The sequence below is a fragment of the Polistes fuscatus genome, unplaced genomic scaffold, assembly GCF_010416935.1.
Source record: "Polistes fuscatus isolate 324 unplaced genomic scaffold, CU_Pfus_HIC Scaffold2, whole genome shotgun sequence".
Lineage (NCBI taxonomy): Eukaryota > Metazoa > Arthropoda > Insecta > Hymenoptera > Vespidae > Polistes > Polistes fuscatus.
This window is the reverse complement of record NW_025113096.1, coordinates 13,517,840-13,538,965: the sequence shown is the minus strand read 5'-3', so window position 1 is coordinate 13,538,965 and position 21,126 is coordinate 13,517,840. Positions and strand designations below refer to the sequence as shown.

Below are 21,126 nucleotides of genomic sequence, written 5' to 3'. Positions count from 1 at the left end.
GTACCTGGCACACTGGTCTATGCTCTCTTTTAACCAGCTTATTAGGAAGTTCATGTCTTAGAATGCGTGGCAATGTGTGCTACACATACAAGAAGGTTAACTAGAGAGTTAAGATACATATAAATATATTAGCCAATTAAAATGTGTACAACACGAAACTAATTTGTATTTTACTAGTTTAAGAACACTTTACTTATATTTTGGCGTATAGCTGAGATTAGTACACCATTTTAAGAGTATTCTAATCTAAGCATTAGATGTATCTTAGAATTATGACATTGAATACGCGCTTCTGTATATATTTTTAAAAGATAAAAAACACAGAATTGAGAAATAATTACGAAAATGAAACGGTGTAATCAAAGAGAATATTTGATATGCTTTAGACAAGTGCAAAGAATGTCATTGAAACAAACAAACAAACAACAAAAAAGAAACAAAGTTATATTATTTTTATCGCATTATCAAAACTTCTCTTTTTAACCTTCATGTACTTGCATAATGTGTTATCATTCTTGTTAGCTTTTGTTGTCAATTCATAAAAGAGAATAATATGTGTAAAGACTGCTAAATTATAATTATCTATTATTTGAAGATACATGAAAAGAAAAGAATGATATAAGGAAAAGTAAAAAAAAACGGAAAAATGAAGAAAATAACGAATTAAATAAAATAGGCTCAGATTTTATTGATTACCTATGAATATATAAAAAAAAAAAAACAAAAAATAGGTATTTTTGTGATTTTTTTTATTCTCATTTTAAAAAACAAAAAAGAAAAAAGAAGAAGAAAACAATCCTTATGTGACTACTGTTCGGTACACTCTTTCTACATATCTAATTCAATCTGAGCAGGTTTCAGAAATGCAAAATAGTTACGTCAATTGTAAATTTTTTTAACCCTAGGACTATCCAAGCATACTATCATTAATAAATATCATGCGCGTATTAAAAAGCGATTAATTGTATAACGTAGAGTGCAATTTGTAATTTGCTCTAAAGGTGTGCAACCATTTTTGTGGCACACGATACGTGTATTTGTACAGAATATCTCAACAATTTTATATATATATGCTGGAATTGAATGCAACTTTTTTTATTCACTGTTTCGCAATAAATATATAAAACAATGATATTGTTCTTTTTTTACTTTATAGGAAGGAATAAAGAAAGAAAGAAAGAGATGCTCGAATGAAATTAGCAAAATAAAAATAATTATAATAATAATCGTTACATAGTATACATTTCGTTTTAATATTTCACACGACGACTGACTGCTAAAATTAAGACTAATAATCATCACGTATTTGTTGTGTGCAAATAATCAACGATTCAATGATTTTATATAATCGAGATATTATTATTTATAGAATATGAATTAAATACTTCAGTATTTTTTGATGATATTTTCTGTCGAGTTATAATTTTAACGAGTACGTATAACCATTTGATATTTATCTTTTTGTTGTTCATATATGTCGTATTGAACAGTATTTATTTCGATTAATTTTTTACTGTAAATCTTGTAAGAAAAAAAAGAAAAGAAACAACAAAGAATCATATCTGTTGATACAGAATTGTCATTATCATTTACAAGATTTTTTCAAATTTTGAATACGTTTGTATTCTAATCTGTCCTAGGGTTAAATCAGAGAATTAGTCAGTTAAAGCCATTAGTAAATGTAAATAATAATTCAAAATTTCTAATAACAATTTTTCTGGTACAGAACGTAGTAACTAAGGGTAAGAGAAGAAATTCATTCATTTTCAATTAATGTGTGCATATTATTCAATGAAACAAGAAGACAACTTGTGGAACAATGCAGACTTGAAATATGTGTAAAAGTATATATAAACGCAAACCTATATCACACTGATTGTCCATACATAATTCATATTTCGAAATCACTATTTTAGTTGATTTAAAGAAGATACAAAAGAAAAAAGAAAGAAAGAAAGAGAGATAAAAAGGAAGAATAAATCCAAACAAAAGAAAAAATTATCTACGTTATTTACGTAAATTATATAAGACTAAATCATTTTGTATTTTATAATACACCCGATTCTCAATCTTCCTATCATTACTGAATACTGCAAACCTATTAAATATTATTAAATCGTATTGTTACTGTAATACGACATTTATGATAATCACCATTCTCATCTTAGTATAAAATTTAACAAGAAAAAAAGAAAAAAATCGAACTCTACATTTCAGAAATGATAATAAAATGTGATTTGCCATGCATATGCTCTCTCTCTTATAATTTTTTAACTATTAATATTATCTCAAGGAAGAGGAATATATATATATATTTTGCACGAAAATTTAATTTTTTGTATTTAATTATTTTATGAAACAGCAAAGCTAGTAATGTTTACTTTTATATTAAAAAAAAACAGGGAAACAATTTTTTACAAATCACGTATTCACTGTAATTCGGTCATTAATTAAGATTTAAGTATTTGTAAGTTTTAATGTTTTTTTTTTATTCTGTTTTTATTTTATATAAGTATAAGCGTATTTCTTTTTCTTTTCGTCTAATCGATTATATTTAAAATGACTATGCAACGAACTTCATTATTTACAAAAATTACTTTATTTCTTGCAATGTATTCATTTTTGATAAAAAGAACTGTTTATTCAAGAAATTTACAAATTTATAATAAATTGATGATTGATTGATTAATATGTCACATTGATCTTACCTTTTCATAGTAGATCTCCGTTTAAATTGTTTAAATTAATTAATCTCGACTCGTTTAACTTTTATTATGTATTTGTATTAATAAGTAATAAAATCATGGATTGATCAATAAAAATTTAATACATTAAATCCCGCTTGATTTTGATGAAAATATTAACTAATTTTTCGAGCGTGAAATAAGAAAAATGTTTAACAATGTTAATAAATTTGAATTTTGGCGCCATCTCTTGTTATTCAAGTGATCTTCGTAGTAATATTTTTTGAAATTAAAGAATACAAAAATCGCGGCGAAAATACGTCAATTCCTTGACCTGGATTCGTAAAATCGTGTTAATATCCATTTCTAAAAGAATTTAATAAATGAGAACGAATATGATTGAATATTTGAGTAGATTTATGCAAAAATGAATGAATATATATATCGACAAGGGATAATAAATAAAATAGGGGGTAAACATTTGTAGAACCTTCCTTCCTTGTCGTACAACAATGTGTCTACAGTGTGAATGAGGCGAATAAAATAAAATAAAAATTAATTATGATTCCTTTAATCAAGTACATTTACTTTAAAAGAATTGCATTATTATCGGTGTATAAAAATGATGATGAAGTTAATTATTATTTAATACGATTAATGTGAAATTAACAATTTTTCATATGACTATAATCTTATAATTAGAATTTTAATCATAAAGTAATAAGATTGGCTATATTATAAGAGACGATTTTAATGCTCGACTAACGTGGCTATAAATAATACGTGCAATGCACAAAAATGTGGATTATTCTTGGAACAGAATTGATGTTATCCCAGAGATAGCATTTGTTGAGAGAAGTCTTACAGGCAAGCTTAAGTGGTACATTATTACAATGCATAATGTACAAATAAATAATATCGTTTAGCCTTATTCCAAATGGATTGTAAATGTTTGTGTTCTACAACACACATATCTGAGATTTGATTCTACGGTATTTATATTATATAATATGTAATTATCTAGTATTCGCTGCAAATTCAGAATTTTTATTATGACGCAAAGAAATATTTGCTTATGATAAATTGTATAATTTAATGTTAAAAAAAGATTTGATAAAATTATACCTATGGGTGTCTCAAAGATGCTTAAACGTTTGTTATATACAAATTTTGTACTATGCGGTTCGAAAGCCATAGGAATTTTGGCACCTTTAACGATACCTCCCTTACATATAGCTTTTTTATATTATTTTTGGCAAGAGTACACCCGTGATGTTGACAAACAATATTGTTCATGTTCATGCTGGGATACAGTGTTTAAAGGTAAGACGCTATCTGCGATTATTGTCTTTTATACTCTATAATCAAATTTTATTATAGGATCATATGAATCAGGAATTGCCTCTTATAAGCATATGTACTTTAATGCTACTATGAATAGTTTAAAAATATGGATTACCATAGTTATTGGCGTTGTTACTTTCTATGAAACAGTTAAGTACTTGATATGGTTGGCGTTTCAACGGCGCCTCAGACTTAGTATGATGTTACTTTTTTCAACCGCTATTTTCTCACATTATTACTCATGGTGGGTGTATATTAATTATTGGAACGACGATTTCTACTCTCAGTGGTATCATCAACTATTTTTTTCTATCACTGAGTTGATATCAACCTTTCTGGTTGTTCACTTGGCAGACAAAAAACATCTTATAACTCATAGAAAAGCATTTGGAATAATTGCCATTGCAATTTTGCACATTGTAGCAGGTGGTTGGGATCAGTTCGTTGCCAATGTTGTAAGAGGAGAAGGATATGCTCACCAGGTAAATCAATACGTTTTTTTTTAAATATATACACTTAGATTTGGTAGATGTCTATACATAGTATAATACTAAAGGAAATTCGCATTATCGATGTGGGCATTTCATATCCATGATATATAATTGGAATAGGTTGTACGAGATTTGGGATTTATGATCCCTGATATTCTTCATGTTGCTGTTCCTCTGTGGTCCATGCAGTGGAAGAATGCTTATAATCTTCCAGGATCTAGTACACGAGATCCTAGCATTAGAAGAGATCTTGCTTATATGTTAGGCATGATATTAATAGGACTGTGTGTTTGTGCCATTTTATAACATGGTAAATCAAACTTCAAAACGTGGTAGTGTCCTCAAAGTTAGGAAGAATATCTTCATTGTTTCTATGTTTCTATTGCTTTTTGAAAAAGAGCTTTTCAAAAATCTCATAACTTTAATATTTAATGTTTTGATTGAAAGTAATAATACTAATTGTGAACACTTGTCAAGTAGTGATCAAAAAATAATACTATTATTTATTTCATTGAAAATATCATATTTTTGATGTTTGACTGAAATCTTACAACGTAGCTTAAATAGCGTATTTGTAGGGTATATAGAAGAAACATCCAAAGATTTTAAATCAAAATAATTTGAAATATTTTTTTTACCTCAATAGTACAAATAGCTACATTTATTTATTCCTTTTCTAAGTAGAATATATTAGATAAACGCTTTCTAGTTTAGTATTCGTAGGAATGTAAGTGACACAACTTGTGACTTCCATAGATTGCGTTTGTACCCTATTAGCACAATCATATCATGTATATAGAATTTTTCTAATTTAAAAATGTAGTTCGAATATTTAAAAACCAAGAAACATAAAAAACAAAAAAAAACATTTCTTAACTAATTAGTATATTAATCTTTTAACTTAGAATGAAAGATAATTTTTCAAATGGCTATAAAAGTAGTTTGAACAGATATAATACGATAAATATGATTTTGTTTTTAGAGTTACCACAAGAATTTCCCTCACATCGCTAATATTTTTATAATATTTCGTCCCTCTTTTCATTATCTTAAACATTAGTTATATATTAAAACTTGGCAGTCTGTTATTTTGTAGGTGAACCTAGAATGAACAGTGGAATCGTTTGTAAACTTATGAATGTATTTATTGCACGATAAGTGTAGGTATATTTATAGCAATTAGTATGTATCATCATAATTTTGAAAAAGGACAAAAGAGTCAATTGAAAAAATGATATCAAGGGATAACATATCATTGTGTATCCATTTAATATGCTCTCTGTTGAAGATAAGAAAATAGAGTTAATATCAAAATTAACATGGTATAATTGATATTATATTGAAAATGATATTTGGTAAAGGAGGCTTAATATTTGAAGTGCCTAACAACGCTGTGCAGTAACTATATCAGTTACTGTTACTCATTGTCTGTATATCGAGTGCCAGAATGATATTGTAAGTTTGTCTCATATATAAGTGCCAAGGCAACAATGAAATAAAATAATATAATGCAACAAACGTGAAGTAAAGAAAAAAACAAAAAAAAAGAAAGAAAATTTTTGTAATAAGAAAATATGCAAGAAAATTATAAATCGTACATTTTATCATAAATAATAAGATTCTTACAGATAAATTACTTTTTCATTAATTTGTTATTTTTTTGCATATTAAACAAAAAAATTAATTAAACATTTAATGCTTTATATTCATTTACAATGAATAGATTTTTTTGTGATAAACTTTTTAAAATATTCATTTACAATTATAATTATAATTATAATTATTTTGATTAAAATTAGTGAAGTTTCATTTTTTCGATAATGTTTTATTTATTTATATATATTGTATTATTATATTATAAAATTATTTACAAACAATTGTACGTGATATTTAACTGAGAAATTTGAATAGGTATGTAAAAAGTATATAATATTATCGACACTGAGAGAGATAAACGAAATGAATATTCTAATGTTGTTATTGTAATTGTTATTGAAATAGAATCTTATAAAAAAAAATATCTTGTAGCATATATAGGTAATAAACACATTTCGATAGGAAGGCCTAAAACATTTTAATGAAAGATGATGATTAAAAAAGGTAGTGAGTGTTTAAGAAAAAGAAAAAAAATAATAAATTGTATTATACTTATTATTATTATTATTATTATTATTATTATTATTATTATTATATTATTATTATTATTATTGATTGTTGTTATTATTATTTATTATTATTATTATTATTATTATTATTATTATTATTATTATTATTATTATTATTATTATTGTTGTTGTTGTTGTTGTTGTTGTTGTTGTTATTATTATTATTATTGTTATATATGAAAGCATCTTAAGAAAAAGTATTTTTTTGATATGTATGAAAAGGTATTGATTTATAATATTAGCAATTTTTTATATAACAATATTAAACGTATTAAAAATCTTACGAAACTATACACTATGTTGTGCAATATTTATATTGCTTACTTTTTATAGATGTTTGATTTACAACAATAGACGTTCAAAGATCAAATAAAAGAAAAAAACAACAATGTTTAATTTGTTTTATCCGTATTAGATTAGATCATAGATCGGTAGAGGAATTTTAGTTACACTAAATAAAAATACGATTAAAAAAAACTAAATAAATAAAATGATCGAACTAGTACGATCTGACTTGATCATTCGGAGAAAAAACTTGACCTAGGGTCTTATGAATACAATTAGTGAGGTCACGTAAAAGTTACCCTAGTTTCATGTAAGGATATACTTGAAAGAAGATCATCATTTTTCACCTAAAAATACTTTGATAATAAATCAATTTGATATAGGTACATAAATTTCATTTCATTAAATTTATTTTATTATTTCTTACGAACTATATATCTAAATTAAAACAAAAACAAACAATTTTATTTGTGCATGATGATTATTGTGCATGAAACTTCAACTATTAAATACTTCAAAATATTATGATCTATCGAGTTCATCAGAGTCTTAAAATTTTAAATACAAGCTCTTAATCACCAGTAAGCTTCTAAGAGCATCGATTTGGGACTCATAAAAATTGATACACATCATTTTCTTGCATGTACGATAGTAGTACTACTACTACCCACGGTAGTGAAATCTTCGTTCTCTTCGTTTTTGAAGGATTAAAGACGATGACTAAGCCTATAAAAAAAAACACAAACACATACAGATAGAGTAGTGTCGCGCATGATAAGTAAGGTTGATAGAAATTGTGAAGTCTCCTTTAAAAGCGAAGGAAAAGACGCGCAGGCTCGGAATCGATCCTCTAAACCCCTCTGAGTAAGAACGCTCATGGGACAACCCCTAGGCCGACGACTCTGTTGTCGACCCAACAACAGTTCAAAAGCGATTCGACAGTAAACATGGCGCTTGATTTCGCAGCCACCTACAAAGTCCTCGTGTTAGGGGATTCGAACGTCGGCAAGACTTGCATCGTTCATCGTTATTGTGACGAGAGATACTACGATACTTATATATCGACGATAGGTGAGAAAACAAGAGAGAGGATACTAAATAATCGAGTTCACAAACGTTCACAATACGATACATTCCAACACCTGGATTATTCATTCCTTTTTTTTTATATTCATCAAGTGACTCCAGTGTGCCTTTTGTTGATTCCTACGTGAATAGAAACCACAGTTTCATATTTAATCAACATTTTGATCAAATTCATTAGTGATAATCTCAAAAATAAGTGACAATATTCATCCCTAACTACTATCAATACCATGACCTTAGCGAAGGATTCGCTACTATGGCTGGCTAATCCTGATATTTTTCTTTCTATTCCTCTTTCCTATACTTGTCCGTGTTCATGGACTTTTCCTCGAAAAATGGTCTTAACTTTCTAAGCAGTGTTATATGAATTAGACGTTAATTTTATTATTTTTCTTTTTTCATTATTATTATGATCATTTTTTAATCTTAGAAATACCGGCTTATTCTTTTTTCAATTTAATTATTTTTTTGCATTTAAAGATACAAGATATTAAAATTAAAAAATAAAACACGTTTAACGACGATCATTCATTCGAACCATTCGACGAATAGAACTTTTCCAACGATCAGCTGATTATCTTTTGAGTGTCATCTCGTCATTCGACCCTCGTTCTAGTTGCAGCTGTTACGCTTACGCCTGTTAAAGCAATCTCATATTTCTCAAGAGACTACTCCTTCTATGCTTGAGATGTCCCAAAGAGGTTTCTGGGTGTAATAGTATATCTTTGGAGACAGTAAGACTTCTTTTCCACACTTTAATACAAGAGCCTTTTTTAAAAATATAATAATTCTTGATATATTTCAATCGATTGATTTAATCAATAATCTCTATGTGTTCACACACATACACACACCGTAAGATTGTTATTAAAATTCATTGTAAATAACAAAAGCAAAAAACTTTCCACAGGTATTGATTTCAAACAGAAGATTATTAACTTGGACGGTACACCAATCAAATTACAAATTTGGTAAGTAAACTCGATTTATGAGATTGATTCTAATATTAATTTAAAACAAAAAATTATACATAAACGCGCGTTACACGCATACATATACAGTAATAAAAAAAAATGAAAGAAAGAAAGAAACAAGACAGCATAAAAATACAGATCGTATGTATAGGTAGTCGTAAAAGTTGAAAAGATAGCATCGTTGAAGTTTTATTATCGGAAGAAGTAAAAATGGACCGGTATGGTTGGACGACATTTGGTCTGACATATACGAGGCATTACTACTTACTTCCAACACGCGTACACGCTATCGGTTTTCTATCGAACGACAGCGATAAATTTGCTATTAAATAAATAATATATGCTTTAATAAAAATGTTTTTTCTTTCCTTTTCTTTTTTTCTTTCCTTTTCTTTTTTTCTTTCTTTTTCTTTCTTTCTTTCTCTATCTCTCTCTTAAAGGGACACCGCCGGACAGGAACGATTTAGAACTCTAACAACAGCGTATTACCGTGGTGCTATGGGTATCTTACTGATGTACGATGTCACCAGTATGGACAGTTTCAATCATCTGTCTTATTGGCTTCGAAATATTCAGGAAGTAAGGACAAACAAAGGAATATTGCATTTCTTTCATAGTTCAAATCATTTGATTAAAATTTCATTGATTAATTTTATGCTGAACATAGAAAATTATTTTACATCCCTTAACTGAGGAAGATTTCAGATTAGTGTCAACGTAGATATATGAAATCGATTAAAATCGATTTTCAAAATAAAATAATATTAATTTGGAAGTATAATGTTTTTTTTTTAATAAGAATAAAAAAATTAGATAAATCTTTGTGACGAGTAAACTTTTTTAATTTTCTTTTTCATTAAAGAATGCCTCGCCGGACGTAGTAAAAGTATTAGCGGCTAATAAATGCGATGCCACCGCACACAGAGCTGTAGATGCTGAAAGAGGTCAGAAAATAGCGGAAAATTTTGATATGCCTTTTTTCGAGGTGTCCTGTAAGGAAGATATAAATATCGAAGAAGCATTTATAACTTTAGCTAGGAGAATACGAGAACAACGAGGACGTCGAGTGAGTTCTCTTCATTTTTTATCTTATATTTTCTTTTGTTTATAATCTAATAGTTACTAATTCATTGATATTTTCAGGCTAGTTTGTTCGAAGCTTCGGAAAGGGAAGGTGCCGATAGTGTGATCAAAGCTCAATCACCGTCTCAACAGGGTGACGCTTGGCGATGCACCTGTTAGTCATCTCATACGAATGAAAGAACGAAAGAAAATAAAAAAAAAACACGAGAAATTATATATCGCCGATATATTTCAGGTTGGAAAGAAAGGAAGTATTTGTTCTTGGACATCAATTTTATTCGCTTCTCCCTATGGGAACGTACGCATAGTTACGTTGCTCTTACGATCATATAATCCTTATATGGTGTATGGAAAAGTCAGTAAAATAAGGACTTTTAGGAATTAACGCATATGAGAAGAAAGAAAGAGAAAAAAAGAGAGAAATAGAGTGAAAACAGACACAAATGGTTATCGAATTAAAATAAATCGTGACTAATATTATCTTAAACCAAAAAAAATTCTGCACATATACCGTATACACTTACACGTAAACACATAAATACACGTATAGCGTACGACGAATCGTATAACGTGGCTAAGCAAAAAAACAGATATGTGTAACTTTGAAGTTACCGCTCGCGTATGTAATAATAATAATAATAATAATAATAATAATAATAATAATAATAATAATATTAACATTAATAATAATAATAATAATCGTTCATACGATACGAACGTTCACATTTTAATCTAAATCGTGCTGTCACTTCGGCGATTGTTTAGGATCGTCACCAACTCAAATTTCCTTATTAAACATCGAAACTCTATGCTAAAACTTATCGCGAAGATTATTTAAATTATAATATTAACGTAGATGAAATATGTACGTATAAATTGAAAAAAAAGAGAGAAAGAGAGATAAACAGAAAGTATGATACTTTCGTAAGAGGAATCGTAAGATTGGATTAACGCAGAATATCGAAAGAATTGATGGATCGTTTATGCTCATGATCTCTGAGCTCACTATTGATCTAGAAAATCGATCAAAATCTTAGAGCCGAAAGATTAAGGAGACTGGATTTGTATAATTAAAATAAATCATTGTCAACTCGATATTCTAATTTAGCGTTCAATATTTTGAGCAAATCTGTGGTACATAAAAATGATAAACTTTAAAAGGATAAAAGTTAAACAGTAAAAATAATTGACTCTTTAAATATCATCGTTTAATTGAAAGTGCTTAAAAAAAATAATTAACGCTCAAAAAAATTATATTGGGGAAAAAGAAATATTGATGACAAATCCCTTCTCCTTGGCCTTTCTATGTTAAAAATAAAATTAATTGTGATAGTTGTGTCGATATCGACAATCGACACATACAAAATAAAAGAAATTGATTTTGAAATTAAACCAAAAAGAAATATAATAAAATAAAATAAAGTCGTGAAGTGCTGATGGCTTAAACGAATTTTAATTAGGCATTTACATTTTAGTACTGGCCGCAGTTAGAATTTCGTAAAATCTTACTTCACGATTTGTCATGTTTCCAAATCAATTTCTTGCACTACATATATACATATACACATATATATGAATACATACATATACATGCATACGTACACGAACACACACACACACAAACACATTTAATGATATTTCGAAAAAGAGAATTTTTCAACTCTTCGTAGAAATTTCATTCGTATCGCTCTATACTTGCCACCGTAAGCTTTTTCGTACTACTTTCGATATATCGCGCATTTTATCAGATATGAATACGTAAATAAACAAATAAATAAATAAATTATAAGTGACAAGCAAAAAATTTCTTTTGCTCCACCGAATTTACGTGCATATGTAAACAAATGCATATATTTCGCACAAGACGCATTATTGTATTAATACTACTAATACTGTTACTACAATTATACTACAGAGAAAAACAGATAGAGAAAGATAGAGTGAGAGAGAGAGAGAGAGAGAAAGAAAGAAAAGTTGCTCCTTCTTTTTTATTATTCCGAAACGAAAAATGGACAGATAAAAGAAACGAACGGGGCATGTTGAACAAAATGGATATATAATACTCAGCAAATGTACATTTCGTGTTTCAAAATATTTAGTAATAATTGCAATAGCTGTACGTAAAAAAGAGAAGATATAGTAAGAAAGATTTTAAACGAATGCAAAAAATATAAAATTTTAAGTAATTGACACTGAGTTATTAAAAGATTAATGTTTTGAAATATGAATAAAAGTTTGTTCGATATACATACCTGAACAACAAAAAGAAAGAATGAAAGAATGTACACCAGAAATAATTGGCAAAATATGACACATTTTATCGAAAGGCCTAAAAATAATATAGAGTACGAAACTTCAACTCGACATTTCGTCGTCTAGAATGATAATATCGTGCAAAAAAATATTTTTGCCGCTTGGTGCATTGCTAACTCCATGATATTTAAATAAATACAGCTAATGTGAGAGAATTAAAGTGCATTGTGATTATGCGTATCCGTAAAAAGAAGAAAATAAAAAAGAAAAGTTTCTTCTGCAAGATGACTAAAAAAAAAGAAAAAGAAGAAGAAAGAGAAGAAAAAACACTTACGATTAAGTAGATGTATCAACTGTGACGATAATGGAACAAATACGATAATGATTAAATCTTACTTCGGAAGTTTTTAGATAACAATTTCCTAATTTGTCATATATGATTTCACACGATCGTTCCAATTAACTTGAACATATATATGATCATTTCGTCACAATTCTTGGTGTTCATAAGAAATAGTAGCTTCCGCTTTTGGTACGCCCGAAATGATACTTAAACAAAAGAAAATGAATGTTCTGATACGCTGTCCACGGCGTCCAATTACGTGCCACTATCTACGTGCGATATTTGATTGAAGCGCTTTGATAATCATTGAAAGAAAAAAGATAAGAGGAAAGAGAGAGAAAAAAATGAACAACAACAAAAATCAGTAGCAACAATAACAGCAAAGGAGAACTGCAAAAATCCAGCGAACTTTTCGTGTTGCATTATTCGTCCATCGAAAAAAATGAAAGTTCTCGACTATTTTGTTTTATTTTTTTTTTTTATAACAATGATCAAACAATAAGTTAGAATAAATCCGTAATTTTTCTATCTTAATTTCGAAATATTCGAGAACTCTCGTTTTTGAAAATAACAATCGTTTAATATGATTTGTGTAGTCTTTTTGTACAAAGTTAAAGACCAGGTTGCGTGGGAGAGGAATATATGGTGCAATATTTGATATAAATTATTATTATTATTATTATTATTATTATTATTATTATTATTATTATTATTATGGATCTTTTCTAGTATTTGCCTGTTACTATTTTTGCTGTATTCATTTTTGTGTCATTCAATTTGCATTCGACTTATTTTAATATTACTGACAATTTAAATATCATGCTTACGTATATGTTAAAGTATTTAAATAATGAAAAAGTGCAATTTTTTGTCATCTTACTATAATATCGATGAGGTATTCGAATGCAAACTGGATGACACAAGCAAAGTAATGGCGAATAGATAACAGGAAATATTCACTACTATTATTGTTGTTATGATGATTATTATAATTATCATTATTATTATTATTATTATTATTATTATTATTATTATTATTATTATTATTATTATTATTATTATTATGATGATGATGATGATGATGATTATTATTATTATATTATTATTATTATTATTATTATTATTATTATTATTATTATTATTATTATTATTATTATTATTATTATTAATATTATTATCAATTTTAGTCGAATAGATACTCGAATACGTCCTTTTTTCGAATAATTGTTTAACAATTAGTACGACATCGATGGCGAGAGGAAAGAAAATAAAAACTTTTCTTAGTTTACGTCGAAAAAGAAAGAAAAATAATGTGTAAAGAGAAAGAAAAAATAATAATGGAGAACGATGATCGAGATCGACAATCGCGAACGCCGGCACTAGAATTGCATTGTCCTTTGAAAGAAAATGTACTTAAAAAGAAAAGAAATAATTAAGTAAAATGAATTAATGACTTAATTAAGTAAATAAATAAATAAATTAGGAGATAATTTACAATCGTCAATAAACGTATTATTATGAAGCACGTTCTAGTGATTATGATGATGCGTAAATTAATTAATCCGCACAATTGCATTTTCGTAGTAGCATAGAAATTCTTAAATAACGTTAAGATGATAACACGCACTTCCTGTTCGCGATCTTCGTTTAAAAAGCTGACAAGAAAGATGATAAATACGCCTTTATTGTGCCTACCAACGATTATTAAGACGAGAAGAAATGAGAAAGATGAAGATAATGAGAGAAAAAGAAAGAGGAGGAGAGAGAGAGAGAGACAGAAAGAAAGAAAGAAAGAGGAAGAGAAAGTATAAGACGAAATAAGAAAATAGCTGTTTGTAGAAAAGAAAATTTAAAAAAGAAAAAGCAAAAAAAAGAGTAAGAGAAAAAAGAATTGACCAAAAGTTACAATTTTTTCGCAGCAAAAATACTTCGTACCAGCGATTACGAATTATACATACCACCTACGCGCGCACACACACAACACACAGACACATCTCTTTGCACTTGACCTTATGTAAAAAAAAAAAAGAGAAAAAGAAAAAAAGAAAGGAATAAATTGACTGAAGATTACGGGCACGAGTTTGCATGTTGTTGCAAAGGTAGAGTGCTGATATTGTTAAAAAAATAAAAAAGAATAAGAGCATGATCCTCGATCGATCGAATTCATAACAAGCAAGCAAAGTTTTATAAATATTGAGCTAGGATTTTTTTCCCCGATAAATTTCAATATAAATATAGCATTCATTTGAAGCCGCATTCGCAATATCAATGCAAAAGCATAACGATTACGATTATAGGCTTTGTACTATTTGCATTAAAGGAGTATATATATATACACACACACACACATATGTGCGTGTACACGATACAGTCGTATATCTTTGTTGCTTTTATATGTTTATAACTCGCGATAGAGGAGATTTATATAAATAAAAAGAGAAAGAAAGATAGGAAAAAGAGAAGGAAGAGAATAAAGCAAACGTAACAAAAGTTCGGTTCTTTTGGCCGTTGTTTGATAAAGTCACAGCCTTTACGCTCTTTCTCGTTAGTAGTGATCACTTACAACCTATCGATAATAATCGATAATCGATAGAGTCTTGAGTAAGGATTAGAATTCTTTACTCCTAATTATTATTATTGAGTAGATATCAAAGACACGTTCTTCTGCTCATTTATTCGTCGACTTATGTTACCGCCATTTTGAAAAAGCAAGAATGCGATTTTTAAACGTGCTTATAAGTAAGAAATATGAAGAGTATAGAGAAATCAGAACAAAATAATATAGAAAAAGAGAGAGAGAAAAAAATAGGGAAGGAGAAAAAGAGAGAGGGAGAGAGAGAGAAAGAGAGATGTCAATTTGTAAGAGTTTGCGCCGGTAGGACAGCTTATGTTGTATTTTTTTGGTTGTAAAAAAAAAACGCTGGATCGTTTTCCTCCTCTCTTACTGTTCTTACCAAGACATTTCGTTTCTTCTTCGAAGCTGGTCTTCGTGAGTAGAAATTTCTTAGAAAACTTATATATATATATATACACGTTTATTTCCTTTTATTATTATTTGAACTTTAAATAAATCGTTTAATATCCGCAAATGGGGGTTTTTTGTGTCCGAATAAATTTTAAAATGGTTTAGAAAATTTGTGCTTCGCATATTTAAACAAATGATCGCTTAAATCTCGTAGTTTAATCTCAATTGAGAAGTTTTTAAAAGATGCTATAGATGAACGTTCTCAAAAACTTTTTATCCTGCGAAAAATATGTCAGAAATAAATGACCCCTGTTTACGGTTTGTGTTAAATGTAAAAAAAAAGGAAAAAACGTTTACGGAGTAAGAGTTAACAATCTTCTTGCGCATCGCTTTAGAAAAAAGAAAGCCTTTTTCCATGATTTCTTGTTCTTTTTTTAATCCTCCCCAAAGGAAAGACTTTCGCATTAACGTGGATTTTCTTTTTTATTCAGAAGAAAAATAGTTCTGTAATTTTATTTTAAACGACGCACGTAGTAATGTAATATTCTTTTTTTTTATATTGTCTTTATTAGAAAGAGATTAGTATTAAGTTCAAGGACAATAGGACTATGTTGCGCTCGTTACCTCGACAATTTTCGACACACATCGTCGTTTCGCGATGTATATTCGTAAATCTTTATGTTTGTAGAAACGATTGTACAATTTGATGTGTGAATCAGTAATAAATAATAAAGATGCACACTTTTTACCTATGATACTTGACTATTATATGAACATATATATATACTATTATTAAACAAAAGTAAAAATATTAAAGAAAACTTATTATATATTTAAATTCAAATTTTACCGCGCTTTTCGTATCGGAAAGCGAGGCTAACGATAAGACGCGTTCTTGAAAACTTCACGTACATATAAAAAAAAATTAGAAGTTTTTTGCTTTCGTATAGAAATATTTATAAATGATAAATCGTACTTCCTTGAATTCTTTGGAAATGAATGAATAATTTATAAGATGCTTAATAGAAGACTTTTCGAATACAGAAGATGATACAATCGAATAAAATAGAAACTTACCATATATACGAACAACGGTAGACTAAGCAAGGACCATTGATATTCCTCACACATTAACAATACGTGTAAGGTCTTCCTGATAAGAGTAGATCGATTACAAGTATGAATCATCGAATGTACGAGGAATAACGTATTGTTATCGGAATAGAGACAGTTGTGTCAAGAGACTTGCAGGATTTCGTTGACAATAATTAACAAGTTTGATACATAAAACGATAGTGAGAAAGTAAGTATATCTAGTCAAGTATTGAAAGATAAAGAACATTCTTTTAAAGGCAATAATAAATATAATAATATTTCTTTATATTTCTCTTAATCGTGGTATATTTACGATAACACATAAGAACGAATATAACAATGTCTATCGATATTATTCAACAAGTTTTCTTTATAAAAGCAAAGTCTTTTAAGATGCTAGTAGCGAACCGGTATAGATTACGATTTGGCGCGTTATTTAATCACCACCAATGAAGTTGGCACGCGCGATTTACCCAGATTGCATCTTGAAGTTGACCCCGAGCTCACTAAGTCCAAGATGGCTACTATGACAAATTCGTCGGGCTGTCAATCGAGTTTGGGATACGCCTAAATTTTTCGATCCTAACATCTACTTTTCTAAACATTATCTTACGATGATGCTCGTAAGTTTGCACGTTACTATGAAGACTGTAGAATGATCGATAGATGAATGATTACCTCGGACAGGCATCTCGTCCTAATTATACGTATGCTACCTATTGTCACGCGTGTTTATTCCTTTATCAAGCATTGTTATTCTATTACAGATTTATTTTCTTCTATCTTTATTCTTTTTAAATAATACGAATCTTATCGAAGAAAAATTATAACGAACATTTTAAGTATTATGAACGAATATTTAAAATATTAAACATTTTTTCTCTTACTATTGTTATGTATTTCGATACATTTTTTTTTCTTTTAATCAGTATTTAGATCAATTAATTGTACTTTCAGATATAAGATTGCAAGCCCTAATATATTCATGAATTATAAACTATAAATGAAAGATGGAGGCGATTGTAGAATATAATTATATAGCTAGGGAACCTGACGAATTAACTCTCAGAAAAGGAGATATAATTAGAGAAATAAAAGTGATGTTGGGTGGTTGGTGGGAAGGTACTTTAAGAGATAAGCGTGGCATGTTCCCTGATAATTTTGTTAAGGTATGCATTATACTTCCTATAACTTTATTATTATAAGTTTGTTAGAAGTTTTTACTGTACTATATATTATTTTTTATATATTGACAGGTATTGGATCCATCTCCGACAAGTGGAGCGAGCACAACTGAAGCTGTTAGTAGTACAAAACCAGAAGAAGTTACTTTGCGTAATGGAGGATCTGGAAGGAGGTGGTGTAAAGTTCTATACAGTTATGAACCTTGTAACGAAGATGAATTAACTCTTGTACCTCAAGATTCCATAGAATTCTTGGGTGAAGTAGAGGAAGGATGGTGGAGAGGTAGACTTCGAGGGAGAGTCGGTGTCTTTCCTTCGAATTTTGTTCATCTAAGTTATGAAGAAGAAGATAAGCACAAGAAAGACAAAAAAGAATACTGTAGAGTTCTCTACGCGTACGAGGCAGCTAATGAAGATGAATTAACATTGGTTGAAGGAGAAATAATTGCGTTGCTTTCCAGAGATGCACCGGATAAAGTAAGCTCTTGTTAAAAAATGTGTATCTAATGAAAAATGAGAAGAATATGAAATAATACTTTATTATTGTTATTAAAGGGTTGGTGGAAAGGAGAATTAAGAGGACAAATAGGATTATTTCCTGATAATTTTGTCGAAGTTATTGGGGTTAAGAATGATCATCAAGATCAAGAACAGTGGCACGAAGCGAGTCAACTGACTTCTAAATCTGTTGCGAAACATGCTCATCAACTAAAAAAAAGTGAGAAAGCACATGCTAGGAAAAGTTTAGATCCCAAAAATTTACGTACAGGTATATCTATTTATTTTATATGTAATAAGTATGATGCTTATATTTTCTAAAAAATAAAATATATTATACAACATATCTTAAGTCAATAATTACTCCTATTTTTCAGATCATTTTAGTAACGTGGAAACTACTAAAAAAATGATAACATCATCGTCTTCTACATCTTCGACTTTAGCCTTGTCTAATGTTGGTGGAGGGGGAGGAAGTAGTGGTGGAGGAAGCGGAGAGAAGAAACCAATAGGCAATCCTTCACTTATTTCTAATTTGAAACATTTTATAAGTGATACTGGAAGTAATAATGGCAATGGAAATCCAAGCATAGCGCTAGGAGAAGAGTTAGATGGAGTGGAAAGAGGCGAAGGAGCACCACTTTCGCATTTAACAGCTTCACGTGCAAAAGCACCCCGACGTCGTTTGCCTTCCTCTCAACATTTACGACATCATACTACTGGAACTACAACAACAGCAACCACAATACTTAATACAACAATAAACCCCACTATGGTAATTAACACATATTTACATTCAATAGCACATAATATTTATGTTTCTAATAAATTTTTTTTATCGAAAATTATTTATTTTATTCGTGTTTAGGACGATAATTTATCGAACGGAAATACTGAAGAAACAGACTCGTTAAGGGAAGATGAAGGTGAGAAACTGTCAGCAAAAGCAAGGAAGAAGGCACCTTGGGTAATTACAAATTTATATTTATATTTAAAAAAGACATCTTTGTTATTCCGTATTTTTGACATTATTTATTTGTTATTTAGGTAGAAGAATTAAAAATGAATCAATTAGAAAGGAGAAAAGTCGGTTCGGTCGATCGGGTTGATAAACCGGAAATTAAGAAAGAAAGCACTTTCTCACGGTACATTTATAAAATACAAGAGTTATTATTATTAAATCTTTTATTTAAGACTTATGTTAAAATATTTTATAATATGTAACAGATTAATGCTATCATTTAGAAATATCGATGCTGCTGCTAAACAAGAAACAGACTGTGAAGATAAACAAAAAGAAAAGGAAAGAAAGTCAGATACAACGGATCATGGAACTGTAACAACACCTGGAACTTTGGCCTTTGTTCCGTACCATCTTTATAGTCAACTACTAGAAAGGGTAAATATTTCAACATGTATACAATTTTGAAATATAATTTTTCTTACAAAATATTTGTTTATATTAACAACTACATCGTCAAAAATGCTGAATCATTTAAATCAATTATTATTTTATCAATATTGACTTATCTATATAAAGGTTGCCATGCTGGAAGAAGAACAGGCACTATTGAAGCAAACTGTACAACAACTTTCAGAGCAGCTTGTACCACTTATGGCAAATGCTTCAATGAATAACAAAGTTTGAAACATTTTAATATCTAAAAATTGATGCATATTTCCTAAAACGTATTTTTATAATTATAATATTTTGTTTTTAATTTATAAATATTTTGTTGTTTGTCATAATGTTGCAAATAACGAAGTACTAATACTATTAATAGCATAATTATTACTAGTACTATTATCGTGGTTGTTATATATTTATTGATTTTGGTGGTGTCATTTTTTTCGTTTGCTCCACCAATGCAGTAACAGTATTTGCCTATTTCTGGCTATAAATACGACATTCCGTCTAAGATTTTTTAACCGTAAATATTCATTGTTTTTTTTTCTTTACATAATCTGATATTTCGTGTGATCTCACAACATCCGCCAGATTGATTTTTTTTTACTTTTTTGTTTTTATTTTGTCAATACTTTTTTCTTAATTGTGATGTTTTAAATATATTAGTAACATATTAACAAGAAAAACTTTTATCGTTATAAAGAAATACCAAAAATTGTCTCGTTATAGCAATTAAAGTTTTAGCTATCAAAGAAGAAAAACTAAAGTACTTAAAACAGTTGTTTAATTGAATATAATGTGATTTTTTGTCCATCTAATAGATGCCTCGCAATATTCATATGATGATAATAATTCATAGTAAGTTTATTCATTCGTGAGTGCCAATATACACTACTCTGTTCACTGCATTTGTGAGGTGCCTCCATTCATACACAGAGATACAAACACCTATCTGGAAACTCATAACCATATATGTTACAAATAACAAGTTGTGAGCTAGTTTGTGGATACATTAGATCCAAAAATTGAATGTGTCATTTTTTAAGTATTGCTTTTCAAATGGTGCTAATAAAGTAAGTGATATACAAATCTATCACAAATTTGTAGTATACACATATGAATGAGGTAGTAAACAATGAGAAAAAAAGAATCTATCACACACAGGGCATGAATTGAAAGTTATTTAATATTTGTGTAGAGAAACAAATTAGAAGCTATGTTTGACATTATTATGAGAACGTTGAACATTTGACAAATTTTTTATTTTC

At 28.7% G+C, this 21,126-nt stretch overlaps 3 protein-coding genes across 5 annotated transcripts; all 3 read left to right on the top strand.

Moving 5' to 3' along the window:
- Positions 1 to 2,908: 2,908 nt before the first annotated feature.
- LOC122517035 lies at positions 2,909 to 6,037 on the top strand. The gene is made up of 3 exons (XM_043635329.1): positions 2,909 to 4,007; positions 4,065 to 4,510; positions 4,640 to 6,037. Exons 1-3 carry the CDS (start codon positions 3,812 to 3,814, stop codon positions 4,823 to 4,825), a joined length of 828 nt encoding a protein of 275 aa, XP_043491264.1. The 5' UTR covers positions 2,909 to 3,811; the 3' UTR covers positions 4,826 to 6,037.
- Positions 6,038 to 7,463: 1,426 nt separating this feature from the next.
- Positions 7,464 to 12,034, top strand: LOC122517036 (ras-related protein Rab-8A). The gene is made up of 5 exons (XM_043635330.1): positions 7,464 to 8,040; positions 8,966 to 9,026; positions 9,470 to 9,608; positions 9,892 to 10,095; positions 10,173 to 12,034. The coding sequence occupies exons 1-5, from the start codon at positions 7,917 to 7,919 to the stop codon at positions 10,269 to 10,271; spliced, it is 627 nt and encodes a 208-aa protein (XP_043491265.1). The 5' UTR covers positions 7,464 to 7,916; the 3' UTR covers positions 10,272 to 12,034.
- A 5,233-nt stretch (positions 12,035 to 17,267) lies between these two features.
- Positions 17,268 to 20,994, top strand: LOC122516231 (SH3 domain-containing kinase-binding protein 1-like). 3 transcript variants are annotated; one of them, XM_043633883.1, is made up of 9 exons: positions 17,268 to 17,391; positions 17,726 to 17,937; positions 18,025 to 18,429; positions 18,508 to 18,721; positions 18,828 to 19,225; positions 19,319 to 19,417; positions 19,498 to 19,595; positions 19,678 to 19,849; positions 19,991 to 20,994. In XM_043633883.1, the coding sequence occupies exons 2-9, from the start codon at positions 17,779 to 17,781 to the stop codon at positions 20,096 to 20,098; spliced, it is 1,653 nt and encodes a 550-aa protein (XP_043489818.1). In that variant the 5' UTR covers positions 17,268 to 17,391; positions 17,726 to 17,778; the 3' UTR covers positions 20,099 to 20,994. The 3 variants fall into 3 exon arrangements, with proteins under 3 accessions (XP_043489818.1, XP_043489817.1, XP_043489819.1); XM_043633882.1 differs by having other exon boundaries at positions 17,268 to 17,475; XM_043633884.1 differs by having other exon boundaries at positions 17,273 to 17,475; positions 19,696 to 19,849.
- Positions 20,995 to 21,126: the final 132 nt, after the last annotated feature.